Consider the following 15,357-nt stretch of genomic DNA (forward strand, 5'->3'; position numbering starts at 1 on the left):
AAAAAATCAATAAAAATATATTATATTTATATAAAAATGAAAATGGAATATACCAATCTCTTAAAAACAGTGACATAAGAAATACGATGAAAAATTGTTGCCAAACCCATATTTCCAAAAGAATGAAACTATTCAAAATGATGCGATTTCATCAAAAATCTATCAACAACAATAAGACAGGAAAATTCTTGCCAAAATCACATTTTTAAAGATGTGAGTTGTGAGATATGTACTCGGAAGCTTCATTTAAAAAATCTTTTAAAAATACAAAATATTATCATTTTTCCAAAATTCTTTTTGTAAAAGCATTCGCAAGGATGAAAGTTTAACGTGTCCAAAAATCAAAGAAAAATAAACTGTACATTTTTAAAAATAAACTTTTTTAGAAAAAATCCCATTGAAAAAGTGTTAAGCTCCCTTTGTTAAATAAATTCGTATTTAATCGATTTATTGAAACACGAAATTTATTTTAAGTTCGTAAAATAGCTAAGTGCCTACGTTTCATGACGATGTAAAAATGGAGTGTGTAGAGTAAAATCTTGCTTTCCTATAGTCCATTATGTTTCAAAATGACACGATTTCGTCACAAAACATGAAATAAAAAAAAAAAAAAATTCGATTTCGAATTTCGAAAAAGTCGCTTCGAAGTGCACTGGCTTTTGTGTAGATGTACCTATGTACCAAATTTCGTAGCCGTGGGTCTATTAGCTTACGCGCAGCATGAACGAAAGGCACACACACACAGACAGACTCTTTCTTTTATTATATGTAGAGAAGATATGTAGAGATAAGATTGTTTAAGGGAAGGAAACTTTTAAGTTTCGCAGCTGTACCCTGACCCTAAGACGGTATCACGGAGAGTCTAGCCTTTTGCAATTCTCTTGAGAGCTCACATCTACCGAACAATATCTAGTGTAATCAATCGCACTTAGCGAAATCATTGAAGTAAAATTCTGGGAGGGATGGGAAATAACAAAAGAACTGCTTGACAATTTTCAGAGGTTTAGGGTTATTTTCGCGACATTTTACGGGAAGTTCGGTCCAAAACTAGCGACAGTTTTAAAGGGATTCGCAGAAAATCACTCGACAGGCTAAGGGTTAAAATGCACTATGGGCAGTTATATTTTATGCATAATCCATAAAATATATTTTTAATTTAAACATTTTTAATTCACATCTCTTTTTATAGAAGAAGTTATAAAAATAAGATTTTTCTCTTTATACATACACACATTAAGTAAAGAAAATGGAAAAATTTAATTAACATATCCTGCGCTTTTGCTGGAGAGGCCTGAATTTAAAAGCAATTATTATAGTAATTTTTTTGTTAAAAAATGTTTAGGGCATTAATACTGTCTCATGTTAATTGGAATAAAAGTTTAGAGTCGTAAATATCCCAAAGTCTGAGCACATGTATAAACATTCACATAAAAGCTAAACGAAAAAATATATATATATATATCTACAGGGTTTCGAAATTAATTAAATTTAAATAATTTTCGTGCGCCGTTGCTGCAAGGAATGAAATTTGAATTTAACAAACATTTTCTATTCGTAAAAAGCAAATTTAAAGTTAATTAAATTTAAATGAAATTTAATCCAAACAAATAAATGATTAATGCTACGAACTAATATACAATATCATTTAAATTCTGAAAGCATTATGTAAATGAAGTGCAAGTATAAAAATCCATGAATAAATATATAATTCCAAAAATTTATTTATCCTATTATTCACTTATGCATTTTTATAAATTTTCAAATTTTATACTTGCACTTGATTTACGTGTGCTCTCAGAATTTAAATGATATTGTAGATTAGTTCGCAGCAATAATTAATCATTTATATACTTGCATTAAATTTCATTTAAATTTAATTAACTTTAAATTTTACTTTTTATGAATAGAGAATGTTTGTTAAATTCAAATATATATGTACGAGGTATGCTTTAAATTAGTATTATATAATTTTCAAACTTTTTTGCGGGGGGAAATTTAAATAAATAATAGGATAAATAAAATAATATATTTAACGCATATAATAATAGAAATAAATTATAAAACACGAATATAGATCAAATTGGAACAAAAAGCTGAGAAAGTTGCAAAAAGTGAATGGGATTCGAACTCACGACCCTCAAAAGTACACATTATTACCGTTAGCTTTACCACTAAGCTAGCATCACACGGGAGTCATAAGCATATTTTGGCTTATATACATCATCAAGTAAATCAATTCTTAAAACTAAATTTTTTGTTCCTATTTCAGTGTGCTATCGTCTGAAAAATTCACCAGAGTTTGTTCTTCAGCTTCTAATACAATTTTTACAAAAAACATTATCTTTTAAAGTGGTGTTCCGATTGAAGTTAAACGGGCTGCTAAAAATATATTTCATGTGCTTACAAATATATGTTAGCCAAAAAGATACATTTATAAAGGGAAATACAAATTTAACATATTCTTTAATGCAGTGGAATATTTAAAAGGCTATCAAATTTAATTTTATAATTAACGTTTTTAGTTTTTACCTGTTTCAAAAGAAAAAAAAATAACAAATCTTTTAATCATATCTAATTTGCTATAGCAGTTTGATATAGTCAGACATTCATTTTCATTAAAGGTAAATGAGTATGCAGAACTAGGAAATAATTGTCAGGATAAATTTTGCTATTTCATGGACTTGGAGTTATAATTTTTGCCGCTGATTTTCTTGAACTGAATTTTTTGAACGCCTGATTTTATCTGCGAACAAGTACTGTATTTGCAGTTATCTTATTTTTCTTATCTTTTTTAACTAAATTCAGCTGATTGCTGTCTTTTTCAGCACGCAGATTTCTCGCTATAATGTTAGTTCAGAAATAAGTATTTTTTAGCAAAACATTCTTTCCCTAAGCGAGCGTTCATCTCTACTTCTGCCGTCATTAATTTTTGGTGACTACACCTGATTGCTCTTTTTTACCACGTGACGCCAACGCATCCGCAGACATACGTGAACATTGTTGAACTCCATCCGTACCTCGTCCGTCACCGCACATCGACCGGATTGCAGATGTCAATCAAAGTGAATTCGCTCGCTGATTGGAGAAACGCATACGCAGCAGTGGAAACGCGGCTTAGTGTATCGCGATTCCGAGGATGGACAGCAAGAGTGACGGTCGCTCGTGTGACGAGCTCCCGCCAACTCAGCTTAATTCGGGGAATTTTAATGTCGATAATGATGTTATTGATGCGAATATGTGTGATATTAGGGATCAGGCTCCGCCTGTGCAATCTGCGTCACCAGATGACGAACGAATGCAACTCATCATTCAATTTTATGACCTCAAGCAACAGTTCGAGGCAATCCAGCGCCAGAAGAACTTTATGAAAAGAACGCCTTCGCCCCTGGACTCAGCTGGATATGAGCAACTGGACCAAGCGGGTAAGACCCTTTTTCATAAAATCAATGACATTGCAATATCTTAGATGTCCCAATTTTCCACCTTCCCTCGACCAGAGAAGAATTTCTTAATATTCTGGAGAGCGAGCGCTTAGCCAAGATGGCTGCCGCTCAAACAGCAGAAGATCCTAGAAAGCAAGAGGCATCTATTCCCACGCACGAGGTGCGGGGGAAACCGGTCCAGTCGACGTCATCGCGGAAGCGAAAGACGCAGACAATCGACTCTGACGGGTTTATCACCCCCGCGGCTCGAAAGCAAGGGAAGGCGCCTATTGTGGATCTCACAATAGATGATTTGGCACAAAACGCTAAAGAAACAAATGCTACTATTCCAAATTCTAAACTGCTAACCAGTTCAAAAAATGCTACTCCTAAAAAGGAGAAGAGTACTAATAAGTACGAAAAAATTAAAAATTCCTTAATCAGCGATCAAACCAATGACGCAGAAATGGCTACTGAAAGTACTACTGAGGGAGACAAAAGTACTGAAAGTACTACAAAATTGAGGGAGTTAATTCCGAGCAGGCACGGAACGTATCCCCCCCACCGCAGTCTGAGATTCCGGCAATACATCTCAAAAGCAGCAAGAACTGGAAGACACAAGTGTCTTTCATGAGAGAAATTTTTCCTAATTTACGGAGCATCCTGACTGGACCCTATCTAAAAATTTTTGTTCAAACAGAGCTGGAGTTCAGGGAGGTCACTCACTGGATGAAGCAAGCCGGCATCCAGTTCAAAACTTTCGATCTTAAGCAGGACCGGCCAGTCAAAATTGTTATCAGAGGCCTCCCTGTTGAAACAGACGTCGGGGACATCAAAGAGGAAGTTGAGGCGATGGGATTTAAAGTGCATCGCATCGTTCGGCTTACTCAGCCTGGCTCCAGAGACCCAATGCCACTTATTTATTTACAAGTCATCCCACACCCCTTCCTCGATCATCTGTTTGCCGTCACTGACATGTGGGGCACAGAGATCAGCATTGAGCGTTACCGCGGCCGCAAGGGCCCTACTCAGTGCTTTCGCTGCCAGGGCTTTTTCCATTCTTCGGAACTCTGCACACTTCCAATCCGTTGTGTCAGATGCTCTGGACCCCATTGGGCACGTGAGTGTACCAAAGGCTTAGATGTACCTGCCACTTGCTGCAACTGCGGTGGAGATCATCCTGCTTCTTATAAATCTTGTCCCCGCTACCCAGGTAACAAACGGGCTCGTGGTAAAAATTCCGCGCCTAAGACTAGGGCAGCTGCTCAAACAGCCCCCCGCAGGGTTCTTCTAAGCCCCCAGCAACTGCTGAGACAAGACGTCCCATGCCTGCTCCCCCAAGCAACGTCAGTTCACCATCTTATGCACAGATGGTGAAGAACACCACCGAGCACGGATTCAAATCCACGAATCCAAGACTGCCGGCTGCAGAAGCCCCAGCAGTGTCAGCCACAGCAGAGTGTAGTAATGATTCCGACGATGTCTTTTCATCTACACTAAAATGCTTAATTGAAATCTCCCGCGACCCAGCGGTAGACAAGCATATTCTGCTCCTTGCCTTCAAAAAAGCAATGCCTAAACTCCAATCCAACTAAAATGCAAGCAGATGCTTTAATGAGGGCATTTTATATTTATGAAAGCTATGTTGAGCTTTCAACCTAATTTGGCTTTTTTAGACCCATGTCTTCTGTTTTTCAGTGATGAACCTCTAATAACGGCCTAAAATTCAATTTTATTAATAACAGTTCAAACACCACCAGAGAACTGACCATTTGCACGTGGAATGCCAATGGATTAACATCTAAAATTCACGAAGTTCGTGATTTTGTAGTAGAGCACGATATTGACGTGTTTTTAGTCCAAGAGACTCACCTTACCCCAGGGAATACTCCCAAAATTGGGAATTATGACATTTATTGTACTGACAGGGTGTCACAGAGCAGAAATCCCTGTGGTGGCACTTGTATCTATGTGAAGCGTTCGTTAAAGCACCACATGATACCGTCCCCTGATTTAAATTTTTTGGAAGCGACAATCATCAAAATTTTCCTTCAAAATTCCTCCCCGCTGACAATAGTCTCAGCTTATCTACCTCCACTGTCTAGAGCACGTGGAAGGCCAGCTTTTCCTGTCAGTGATTTTGATAAACTTTTGAATATTTCAAATCACCTAATAATTGCTGGTGATCTAAATTCACGCCATACCGCATGGTTTTGTTCTAATAGGAACAGGTATGGTATTAGTCTAAATTCATGGTGCCAGAGTAACCATGTACAGATCATAGCTCCTACCCTCCCGACTTTTTACCCTGTTAGAGGGTCCCCTGCAGTTCTTGATCTGGCTGCCTTTTATAGTATATTTTTTCGACATGAGATAAAAGTGATTCAGGAATTGGACTCTGATCACTACCCCGTTTTGATAACCCTAGATATTCAAAATCGATACTCAAAATTAGAGGAGCAAGTCTCAACAAATTGGGACGACTTTAGATTTATTTTGGAAAAAACTTCACTCCCTCCTATCAAAATTTCCAGCAATTCGGACTTTGACAGGCATATCAAAAGTCTGGAGTCTTTACTGAAAGAAGCGAGAGCTGCGGCTTCAAAACCACGCAAACACCCAGGTGCTAGGCTCCCACCTGAGACTAAATTCAAAATTAAGCAGCGGAACTACTTGCGAAGAATTTCGCAAAGGTCACGAGATCCCAATATCCGTGCCCAGTTTCGCAAGATACAGAACGAGATAAGGACCGAAACCCGCTTATTAAAACAAGCGGAGTGGAAAACATACATTGAGTCCCTAACGACTGAAGACAAATCGATTTGGCGCGCAGCCGCCCGATTACGCAAACATAAAACATACATTCCGCCCCTTCAAACGGCCGATGGCGCACAGATGGCCTACACTGACTCTGAAAAGGCGAATGTCATAGCTGACAGCCTTGCAACTCAATTCACACCAAACCACGACTCCTACTGTAACCGCCCGGTTACACAGGGGCGCATACAAGCACGGGTTAAAGATTTTTTAACACAACCTATCACAACTGAACTCAGGCCAACGGACCCTACTGAAGTCATGGTCTTCATTGACAAATTGAAACCTGACAAGGCACCCGGCATAGATTCTATTTCGAATCGCATGATCAAAAACTTCCCCCCTATGTTTATCGTATGGATCACGGTACTCATAAATTTAATGCTCAGGAGAAGCTATTTCCCCGACTGCTGGAAAATTGCAGCAGTCGTCCCCATTCCAAAACCGGGACAAAATTTAAACTTGCCCGTCAATTACAGACCCATAAGTCTGTTATCTTCTCTCTCTAAGATCTATGAATTTGTCTTACTTAATCGCCTGAATGAATTCTGTCGGGATCAAAATTTACTAATCCCGGAACAATTCGGCTTCCGACCTAAACACTCCACGGTACACCAGTTACTCCGTGTAGTGGAATCTTTAACCTTTATGCAATCTTTAACCTTTATGTAAATGATATTCCTAAGGCCCCAAATATCGATCTTGCGTTATACGCAGACGATACAGCCATCATTTCACAACACTCCAACACCCTCCAGGTAATCTCACAATTGCAGAGTTACCTTTCGACCTAATGTTCCAATGACATTATGCTTCGGTTACGCGGGACTTGACGTCGAAAGGGACAATTCTCAGAACCCGCACAATTCCAAGAAACCCACGTAACTAGGTTACCATTTTCACTTACTACAAAGACTTGAATGCCAAACACTACTCGATTATCGCTCAGATTGGGATCACGTGATGCTTCAGAAGCAGAACTTTCGTCTGATCGGTTGTCTACCCGGGACAGTGGTCCAGACGAGACATTTCCGATGAGGTTTGAAAAACTCCTGCGTAGCTGCAACATAGTTTCCTTAGCTAGGCGGGACTTCGCTTCAGGCGAGGCTCTTTTTTCTAGGAATCCTCCCGGTTGAATCAGTGCCTCCAGAATCTCGTTTCTCAGAAAAGTCCCGTCTAGCCGGGACTGTAGCCAAGTGTGATAACCTCTTTAGAACTCTGGCTCGGTCTGTATAAAATCAAAATTAATGTCGCAAAATATGCTGCCACTATGTTCATCCGAAGAAACATCCCAAGTTTACCTAATTTAATGCTCTTCGGTGAACCCATTCCCTGGGTCTCTTCTTACAAATATCTAGGTGTTTTACTAGACTCAAAATTAACTTGGCAGCCTCACCTCCGCAAAATCATAGCGGGTGCGACAGCTGTCAAAACCGCCCTACGCCCCCTTTTAGCTAGTCATAGCGACCTGTCAACTGATAACAAAATCTTGCTCTGCAAATCAATGATTAGACCGGTTCTTACGTATGCGTGTCCCGTATGGGGCCCATGTGCACTGACTAACAGAAAACATGTCCAAATTTTTCAATCTAAAATGCTTCGGCAAATTCTAAAAGCTCCGTGGTTTGTACGGAACGAAGAGATTCATAACGACCTCAAAATTATGCCCATTAATCGCTATATACAGCGACTTTCGGAAAAATTTTTCAAAAATATTCAACGTGTTGCAAATCTTGTGCTTCATATGCTACCCGTATACGATCCTGCTGTTGCTTCTTCCCGGAAAAGACCCAGAGCGGTTCTTAACAGGGAATATTCAGCTCTGCCATTTAATCGGGCTAGATATGAGCACACTGATAGCCACGTGAATAACTACCTCTCGTTCCTTAACCCCCCCCGCCTCTAAAGTTCTCTCGAGTTAATGCACACAGCATTAACTCGAGGAACCTCCTTTAACGTTTCTTTAATAAGAAACATCACAGTCAAATAGGACTGATTTAAAATATTTAAACCTATCAAATGAAATAAAACTGTAAAAGATTTTTAAATTATAGCTTCTCTCTTCCTTTAAAAAGGAACTTTCTTAGGAGTATAACAGCGTCCTTTTTGGCCTTTAAAAACCGCATTGAATAGCGGTCAAAAATGAAACTTCTCCCTCCCAGCTGATCACTGGCAGAACTACTTTTTCGACCTGTAAACAGGTTCCCCCCTCCCTCCCACCTCGAAGAACGCGCATCGGAATTCCCCTGCGTATTCTTCATCTGACGTATGCTAAAAATGATTATCAAGGTTCAAGGAAACTTCACCTTTTATTTTTCTAGTCAAAATTTTTATGGCTGCCCCTATCTAAATTATTCTGGCCCTTTTTTCGGCGCAAAATTAAGACCTTCTGAGTTTTTTGCCTTTTTTTGACTCAGTGTGAAGGCACTTACTCCAAGTCATTCGGCTTATCAAAATTTTACCCTATTTTACAATCCCCTCTTTCGGATGATTTAATTTCCTTTGAAGATGTGGAGGTAAAGGCGTAGTTGCCTATGAACTCCGAAAATTGCACTTCCTTGATCCTTAGTGTATCGCGGTTAGCGCATCGTCGAAAGAGCGTGCTGACTTCCGAAACGGCTGAACCGAAGAGTCAGGAGCTGTGCTCTGTGTGTCGTCGAGTGCATCGCGAGTTGTAGTCTGGAGAGTCTCGAGAGTACGTGGAGTTCCGAGAATGACTGAGCAGAGTCGGGAGCTGTACGCTGATGCCTTGGGGTGAAGCTGTCTTCACCGTTATTGCCTGACAGTGTGAAGGCTGTGTCGCTGATTGCTCCAGCGTGTTTATAAGTAGATCTTCGGCATCTGTAAAAGTGTTTTGGAGCTGTCCTGATTAATATTGGTAAATAAAGTGTGTTTCGATATTCCATCAAGTGCTGTCCTCCTTATTCACTAAAAATCCACACGAACTCCGTACGAACATGAAGGAACAACTGGTGTCAGAAAGAAAAAATCGTGACACTGATAAATTTGTTATTGTTATTGCAAGTTGGAGACTATATAGTAACTATGTTGTTACCTGGGAAGGTGTAATGTAGCAGCTTTCTAAGTATACTATTATCTTCGCTGTTGCGAAGATTAGTTTCTCTAGAATGGCAACAAGAATATAAAAAATAAAAAGTTGTAATTCCAAACGTTTACTTAAATATTGCGAATTAAAATATGGCTTGTCCATTCTGGAATTATCATAAAATTTATTTAATTATTCCATGTCACAGCCATGTCACAGGCTGCGCGTAGTGTCGACGACAATTTTATAGTGAGCTGTAGGTACACTATATCTCATAGTACAAGTTATTTAATACGGTAACTACTTTAGAGTATTCTCCGAAAAGGCTTGAAAAGAAGAAAATATTTTAAAGCATTTATTTTTCAAGGCGTAAAAGGATCCTTGGTACAGACGTGCCAGACACACCGACCGCCAGATTTGGCGATATTTGGTCTTTTATGATAACCATTACATCTTGGAGAGATTTTGTTTTATATGGCAACCCATTTTTATTCAATTGCATCTCTCATGTGGATTTTACTTGGACGTATTTGCGCCATTTTGGATGTTTCTTGCCTTATGGTTGGAATGTCGGTGAAAGATGTTGTTCACAAATATCAACTGTTATATATGTAACTGCAACTGTATCTATTATTATTATTATTAATTATAACTGTAATATAGAATAATAGAGTAGCAATGTAGAATAAACGATGTTTGTGTACATCCTGTAATCATCACTGAGCACTTATCTAACATATAAAAATAATACTTGGCGTAGTCGGCTATAGATTAAAAAAGAAAATCTTAGAAAGTTATAAATGCATAAAACTGCGGAATATTAGCTAATATATGTAAATATCAAATTTTATCGTCGATTTCATCATAGTTTCTTACATGATTCGAGATTATCAAATGTAAGTTTTCATATTTTCTTTTTTTTTTTTTTTATTTTATTCAGCACGCCATGTATTTACAATAGCTAATAATAAACATTGACAGGCTAAATCTTTCTTCAGTCCGTCAAATAAAAACCACATACCGGAATGGCTACAATTAAATAACGAATTTAGTACCTTAAGAAAGCTTTCGTAACAATTTGTGGTTTTAGGAGATTTTTCAAAAGCTGCTTCATAATGATTCCACACTTCGATTAGAAATTGTGGTCTTCTAGAACAGTTTTGGCTCCAAACTTAAATAACTACATTCAAACATCAATTTCTGTAGATACACATCAAAAGTATGCAAAAATAGAGTAAATAAACAAAAAAGAACTATTGCAATTACAGGAATAAAAATGTTGTACAGGGGCAGCGGTATAAAATATTAAAGTACATGCAAAATTTTACTATACAAATTTTTATATACCTTCCCTGAACGTGTTTATGGGAGCAGTTGTTCAATAATTTTTCTTTTAAAAATTAGGTATGTTTACAATGTTCAAATCGATTAATTATTGATTGATTAATATAAGGATATTTCTACGTATTTTATTTATCAATGGGCTTATTTCATGTGAGCTTTTTTCTGTGTGAGTATATTTCTAAGTGAGCATTTTTTCATGTTAGCTTTTTTCTCTGTGGGCATATTTCTGTACGGGCCTTTTTCCTGTGAGCATTATTCTATGAGCATATTTCCGTGGGCTTTTTTCCTGTGGGTTTTTTTCCTAGAACCCTCTGGAATACCGGCCCCAGCGTGCGCAACCACTATACCACGAAGGCAAGCTAGGAAGGCGGGAGAAATACTTTATAAGCCACTTCAAATTAAAATAAAAAACGCACTTACTAGCGATGGGAGTTTCGATTTCACTGTAAACAACTTCCAATCGTGTTTTAGTTTAGAATGTCTTTACGGTTATTCAAGTGACGCTGCTTGGTTCACATGAAAAAATGCTCACTTAGAAATATACTCACACAGAAAAAAGCTCACATGAAATAAACCCATTGATAAATAAAATACTTAGAAATATCCTTATATTAATCAATCAATAATTAATCCATTTGAACATTGTAAACTTACCTAATTTTTAAAAGAAAAATTATTGAACAACTGCTCCCATAAACACGTTCAGGGAAGGTATATAAAAAATTAAAAAATAAAATAGTAAAATTTTGCACGTACTTTAATATTTTATACCGCTGCCCCTGTACAACATTTTTATTCCTGTAACTGCAATAGTTCTTTTTTGTTTATTTACTCTATTTTTGCATACTTTTGATGTGTATCTACAGAAATTGATGTTTGAATGTAGTTATTTAAGTTTGGAGCCAAAACTGTTCTAGAAGACCACAATTTCTAATCGAAGTGTGGAATCATTATGAAGCAGCTTTTGAAAAATCTCCTAAAACCACAAATTGTTACGAAAGCTTTCTTAAGGTACTAAATTGTAGCCATTCCGGTATGTGGTTTTTATTTGACGGACTGAAAAAAGATTTAGCCTATCAACGTTTATTATTAGCTATTTTAAATACATGGCGTACTGAATAAAATAAAAAAAAAGAAAATATGAAAACTTGTAGAGTTGCGCGCCTCCAACTTGCACGCAACCAAGAGGTGACTGGAAAAATGACAGAGTCTTGCTAAGGGTTTAAGTCCCTTTTTATTCAACTTAAGAAGTTACAATTGCGTGCTCTTGACGCTCAAAAACTACGCCGACTCGTCGGTAAAATAAAAATAAGAACCTGAAAAGAAAATGCTAACAAGACTCTAACTACGAGGCTCTCTAAAAGTAACTAACCTCACCGCGTTTTACAATACCGCTGCTAATTCAGCAAACTTTGAATATCACGTTGAACGATTAACAATTCTCCAAGGCAAGCACACAGGCTGAAACGCGGGGTTCTTCAATTTCTGGCTAACTACCTCCGCGCTCGTGAAGTAAGAACAGCACACTTCGAACTCGTTTCCTTTCTATTTAACTCAGAATACTTCCGCTGATAATTTGAATCCTTGCGCGTTCTACTAAAATTTACATACTCTGGCATTGGCAGTTCCAGGGGAAAGTAAGGCTTGACAGGAAAGATAGTTTAAACTTTAAATAAATGTTAGTTAAAATAAATATAAACCCTACATTTGCCGCTGCCAGAATTTGGAAAACTTGGAAGCAGGTCCTACAAACGACCTGTTGAAAAGTTTCTATAATTCTGAACTAACTCTCAAGAGCCTCGTGTACACAAAAAAAAAAAAAAAAAAAAAAAAAAATCTTATGTAACAAATTGTATACTAAATTTCTGTCGATACTTACAAATCTCTCTTTTTACAGCAACTTTTCCTGGACTTCATCAATCAATCTTGTTCTTTTCCTTCCAGCATCTGGAAGGAATAAGTATCAGTATCTTTCTAAATACATTATAATTTACATTTTCTTGACACTGAATAAATTTTTGGTTTTAAACGATTCGTTTTCCTTAGTTATTGCTTAATTCACATTCATTCAATTTTTCAAGCATTAATTTAACTTTACCCTGGCTCTCCACCATGTGTGGTGTCAAACGGGAATATTCGTGTTTTAGTATTGCAACACTTCCCCTAACCACAATGATTTGTTAGAATTCAACGACCAAATAGACACACCTTACTCGACATTCTACAACTCGATGAGCTACTTTAACATTCTTAAAAATTCAAGTGTAGGTGGAGAACCCTACAAAACACATTCATTCTAACTTCCCCCTAATTCATCTTTAAACATGCAGGCTTTCGCTCTAAAGCATGACTTTATCTACAGTTTAATACTAAAATTTTGAATTCATTGCTTTTGAGCATTTTACTTTTAGCATCTAAAATTTTATGCTTCTAGACTAAATTCTACTTTTACATAACATTCAAGTATTTACGTACATTTACAAAATTTTAATAAATATGATTTTTACAATTTACCACAAAATGAATAAGAGAAAATAAATTTTTACTTTACTCATTCTTCGCCAAGCTGACGGCACTGAAACTAAAATTCTTATTAATACAAGGATACGAAGTTATTTTTACCTTCGGCCAAATTTTGGCTTTAACATAACAGAATTAGTCTTTCGACCAACAGAAACTGCTTGTTCTTAGATTTTATCCTGAAAGAAAATAATACTTTTGCGTTAGCTAAATAAGTAAAACAAAACTAAGTCTCAACCGAGACACATTGACTTTCGTCAAAACATAGAACTTCGTATTTACGCATAACATTTCGGAACAAAAGGAAAAAAAAATTATAGAAGATTTTAACTTATATTTGAGTTCGGCCTAAAAATAATTCTGCTGGGGTTTTTCCCGTAGTATCGTGATTTGCCGTTCTTAACGCATAAGCTAATTCATTTATGTATCCATCCCAGCGCTTGTGATGTGTGCTAACGTAACTGCGAATTATTTTTACTATATTTTTATTCACTCTTTCTGCTATATTTGCCTGTGGTCTATACGGAAACATTTTGATATGGTTTATGCCAAGTCCAGTGCATATGTTTTCAAATATTGGACTAATGAATTGTTTTCCGTTATCGCTGTGTGACTTTTATAGGTGCACCGTATTTTAAAATGTATCTGTGTAAGAATGCATCTGCGACTGTTTTGGCTGACGCGCGTTTAAGTGGAACAATTTCTGTCCATTTTGAAAAATGATCTACTATTACTAAAAGAAAACGAATTTATTTTAATCACTCTGGGGGAAAGGACCAAGAAGATCTATGCCTAAAATTTCATTCGGAAATGTAGCGCGAATGCTATTTAAGTATCCGGCCGGACTGTAATTAATATCATTTATTAACTGACATTGATTGCAGGACCTGACATACGCAGTTACTATTTTGTATAATTGCGGGAAATATACCGCCTCGCGTACCCTTTTTAAAGTCTTTCTGACCCCTAAATGACCCGCTGTTTTCGCGTCGTATAATTCCTTCAAAATGCTTAATCGAAGCCAGGCTGGGATGACTGGTTTGTACTCAAGATTTTCGTTTGTTGTTTTCGTATAAAATAATAAATTATCTATTATTTCCTAGTTTTCAGCTCTATTTCTTATCGCATCGATATCTGTGTGCTCAAAGCTTTCGGGGTTTTTCAAATATGCATAGATATTTCCAAATTCAGGATCAGCTTTCAGTTCAGTGATAATCGTATCTCTAGAATCTAAAATTTTTGAAGTCAACGCAGCGCATTTAAGTTTATTTCCTTCATCGTCGAGTTTTATACGAGAAAGTGCGTCAGCTACATTGTTTTCCTTACCCGGTTTATATTTTATTCTGAGATTATATTCTTGGAGTTTTAAAGCCCATCTTATTAACCTGGGAGTTAGGTTTTTCCCCGAGTAAAGTCTACCAACAGCTGCATGATCCGAAAAGACTGTTACTGGCCCTTTGCCGAAATAAACTCGAAATTTGTGTACAGCCATTAATACGGCTAATGTTTCTCTCTCTGTAGCTGTATAATTCCTTTGTGTCTGATTCAACGTTTTACTAAAAAATGCCAGAGGATGGCTATTTTGCATAAGAACCGCACCCACCGCATAGTCTGACGGATCTGCTGCAATTTCCAGGTTTTCGTCACCTTCCGGGAATTTCAAGACAGGGGCATAGATGAGCGCTTCTTTTAATCTTTCAAATGCGGAATTTGCTTCCGCTGTCCACGTAAATTTACTTCTCTTTCTTTTGATTACTAAGAGTGGTTCAACAATATTAGCGAAATCTTTTATGAAAGACCGATAGTAAGAACATAACCCAAGGAAAGAAGAAAGTTTCTTGGCGGTGTTAAGAGGTGGGAAATTCTTGATTGCTTTTATTTTTTAATCTTGAGTTTCTATACCCTTTTGCGAAATTTTATAACCCAGATATTTAAGTTCTTTAGTTGCGAACTTGCATTTTGAGGCGTTAATTGTAAGACCGGCCTCTTTTAATAATTTAAAAACCTCTTCTAAGACTTTAATATGTTGTTCCAACGTACTACTCGTTATAATTATATCATCTAGATAGATTAAAGTCGATTTTCCTAGGACAGGCTTTGGAACAATGTCCATAGCTCTCTGGAATGTTGATGGGGCCCCACACAACCCAAAGGGCATGCGTAAAAATGCATAAGTGCCCGATTTTGTTATAAACGCGGTTTTATGTA

General features: G+C 37.0%; 1 protein-coding gene across 1 annotated transcript; it reads left to right on the top strand.

Moving 5' to 3' along the window:
- Positions 1–2,837: 2,837 nt before the first annotated feature.
- LOC146997334 (uncharacterized) lies at positions 2,838–13,046 on the top strand. The gene is made up of 2 exons (XM_085816371.1): positions 2,838–3,422; positions 12,527–13,046. Exons 1-2 carry the CDS (start codon positions 3,137–3,139, stop codon positions 12,616–12,618), a joined length of 378 nt encoding a protein of 125 aa, XP_085672497.1. The 5' UTR covers positions 2,838–3,136; the 3' UTR covers positions 12,619–13,046.
- The last annotated feature ends 2,311 nt before the right edge of the window (positions 13,047–15,357 follow it).

The sequence above is a fragment of the Stegodyphus dumicola genome, chromosome 5, assembly GCF_044657685.1.
Source record: "Stegodyphus dumicola isolate Sdum_Otavi_A_Nest chromosome 5, ASM4465768v1".
In the NCBI taxonomy this organism is placed as follows: Eukaryota; Metazoa; Arthropoda; class Arachnida; order Araneae; family Eresidae; genus Stegodyphus; species Stegodyphus dumicola.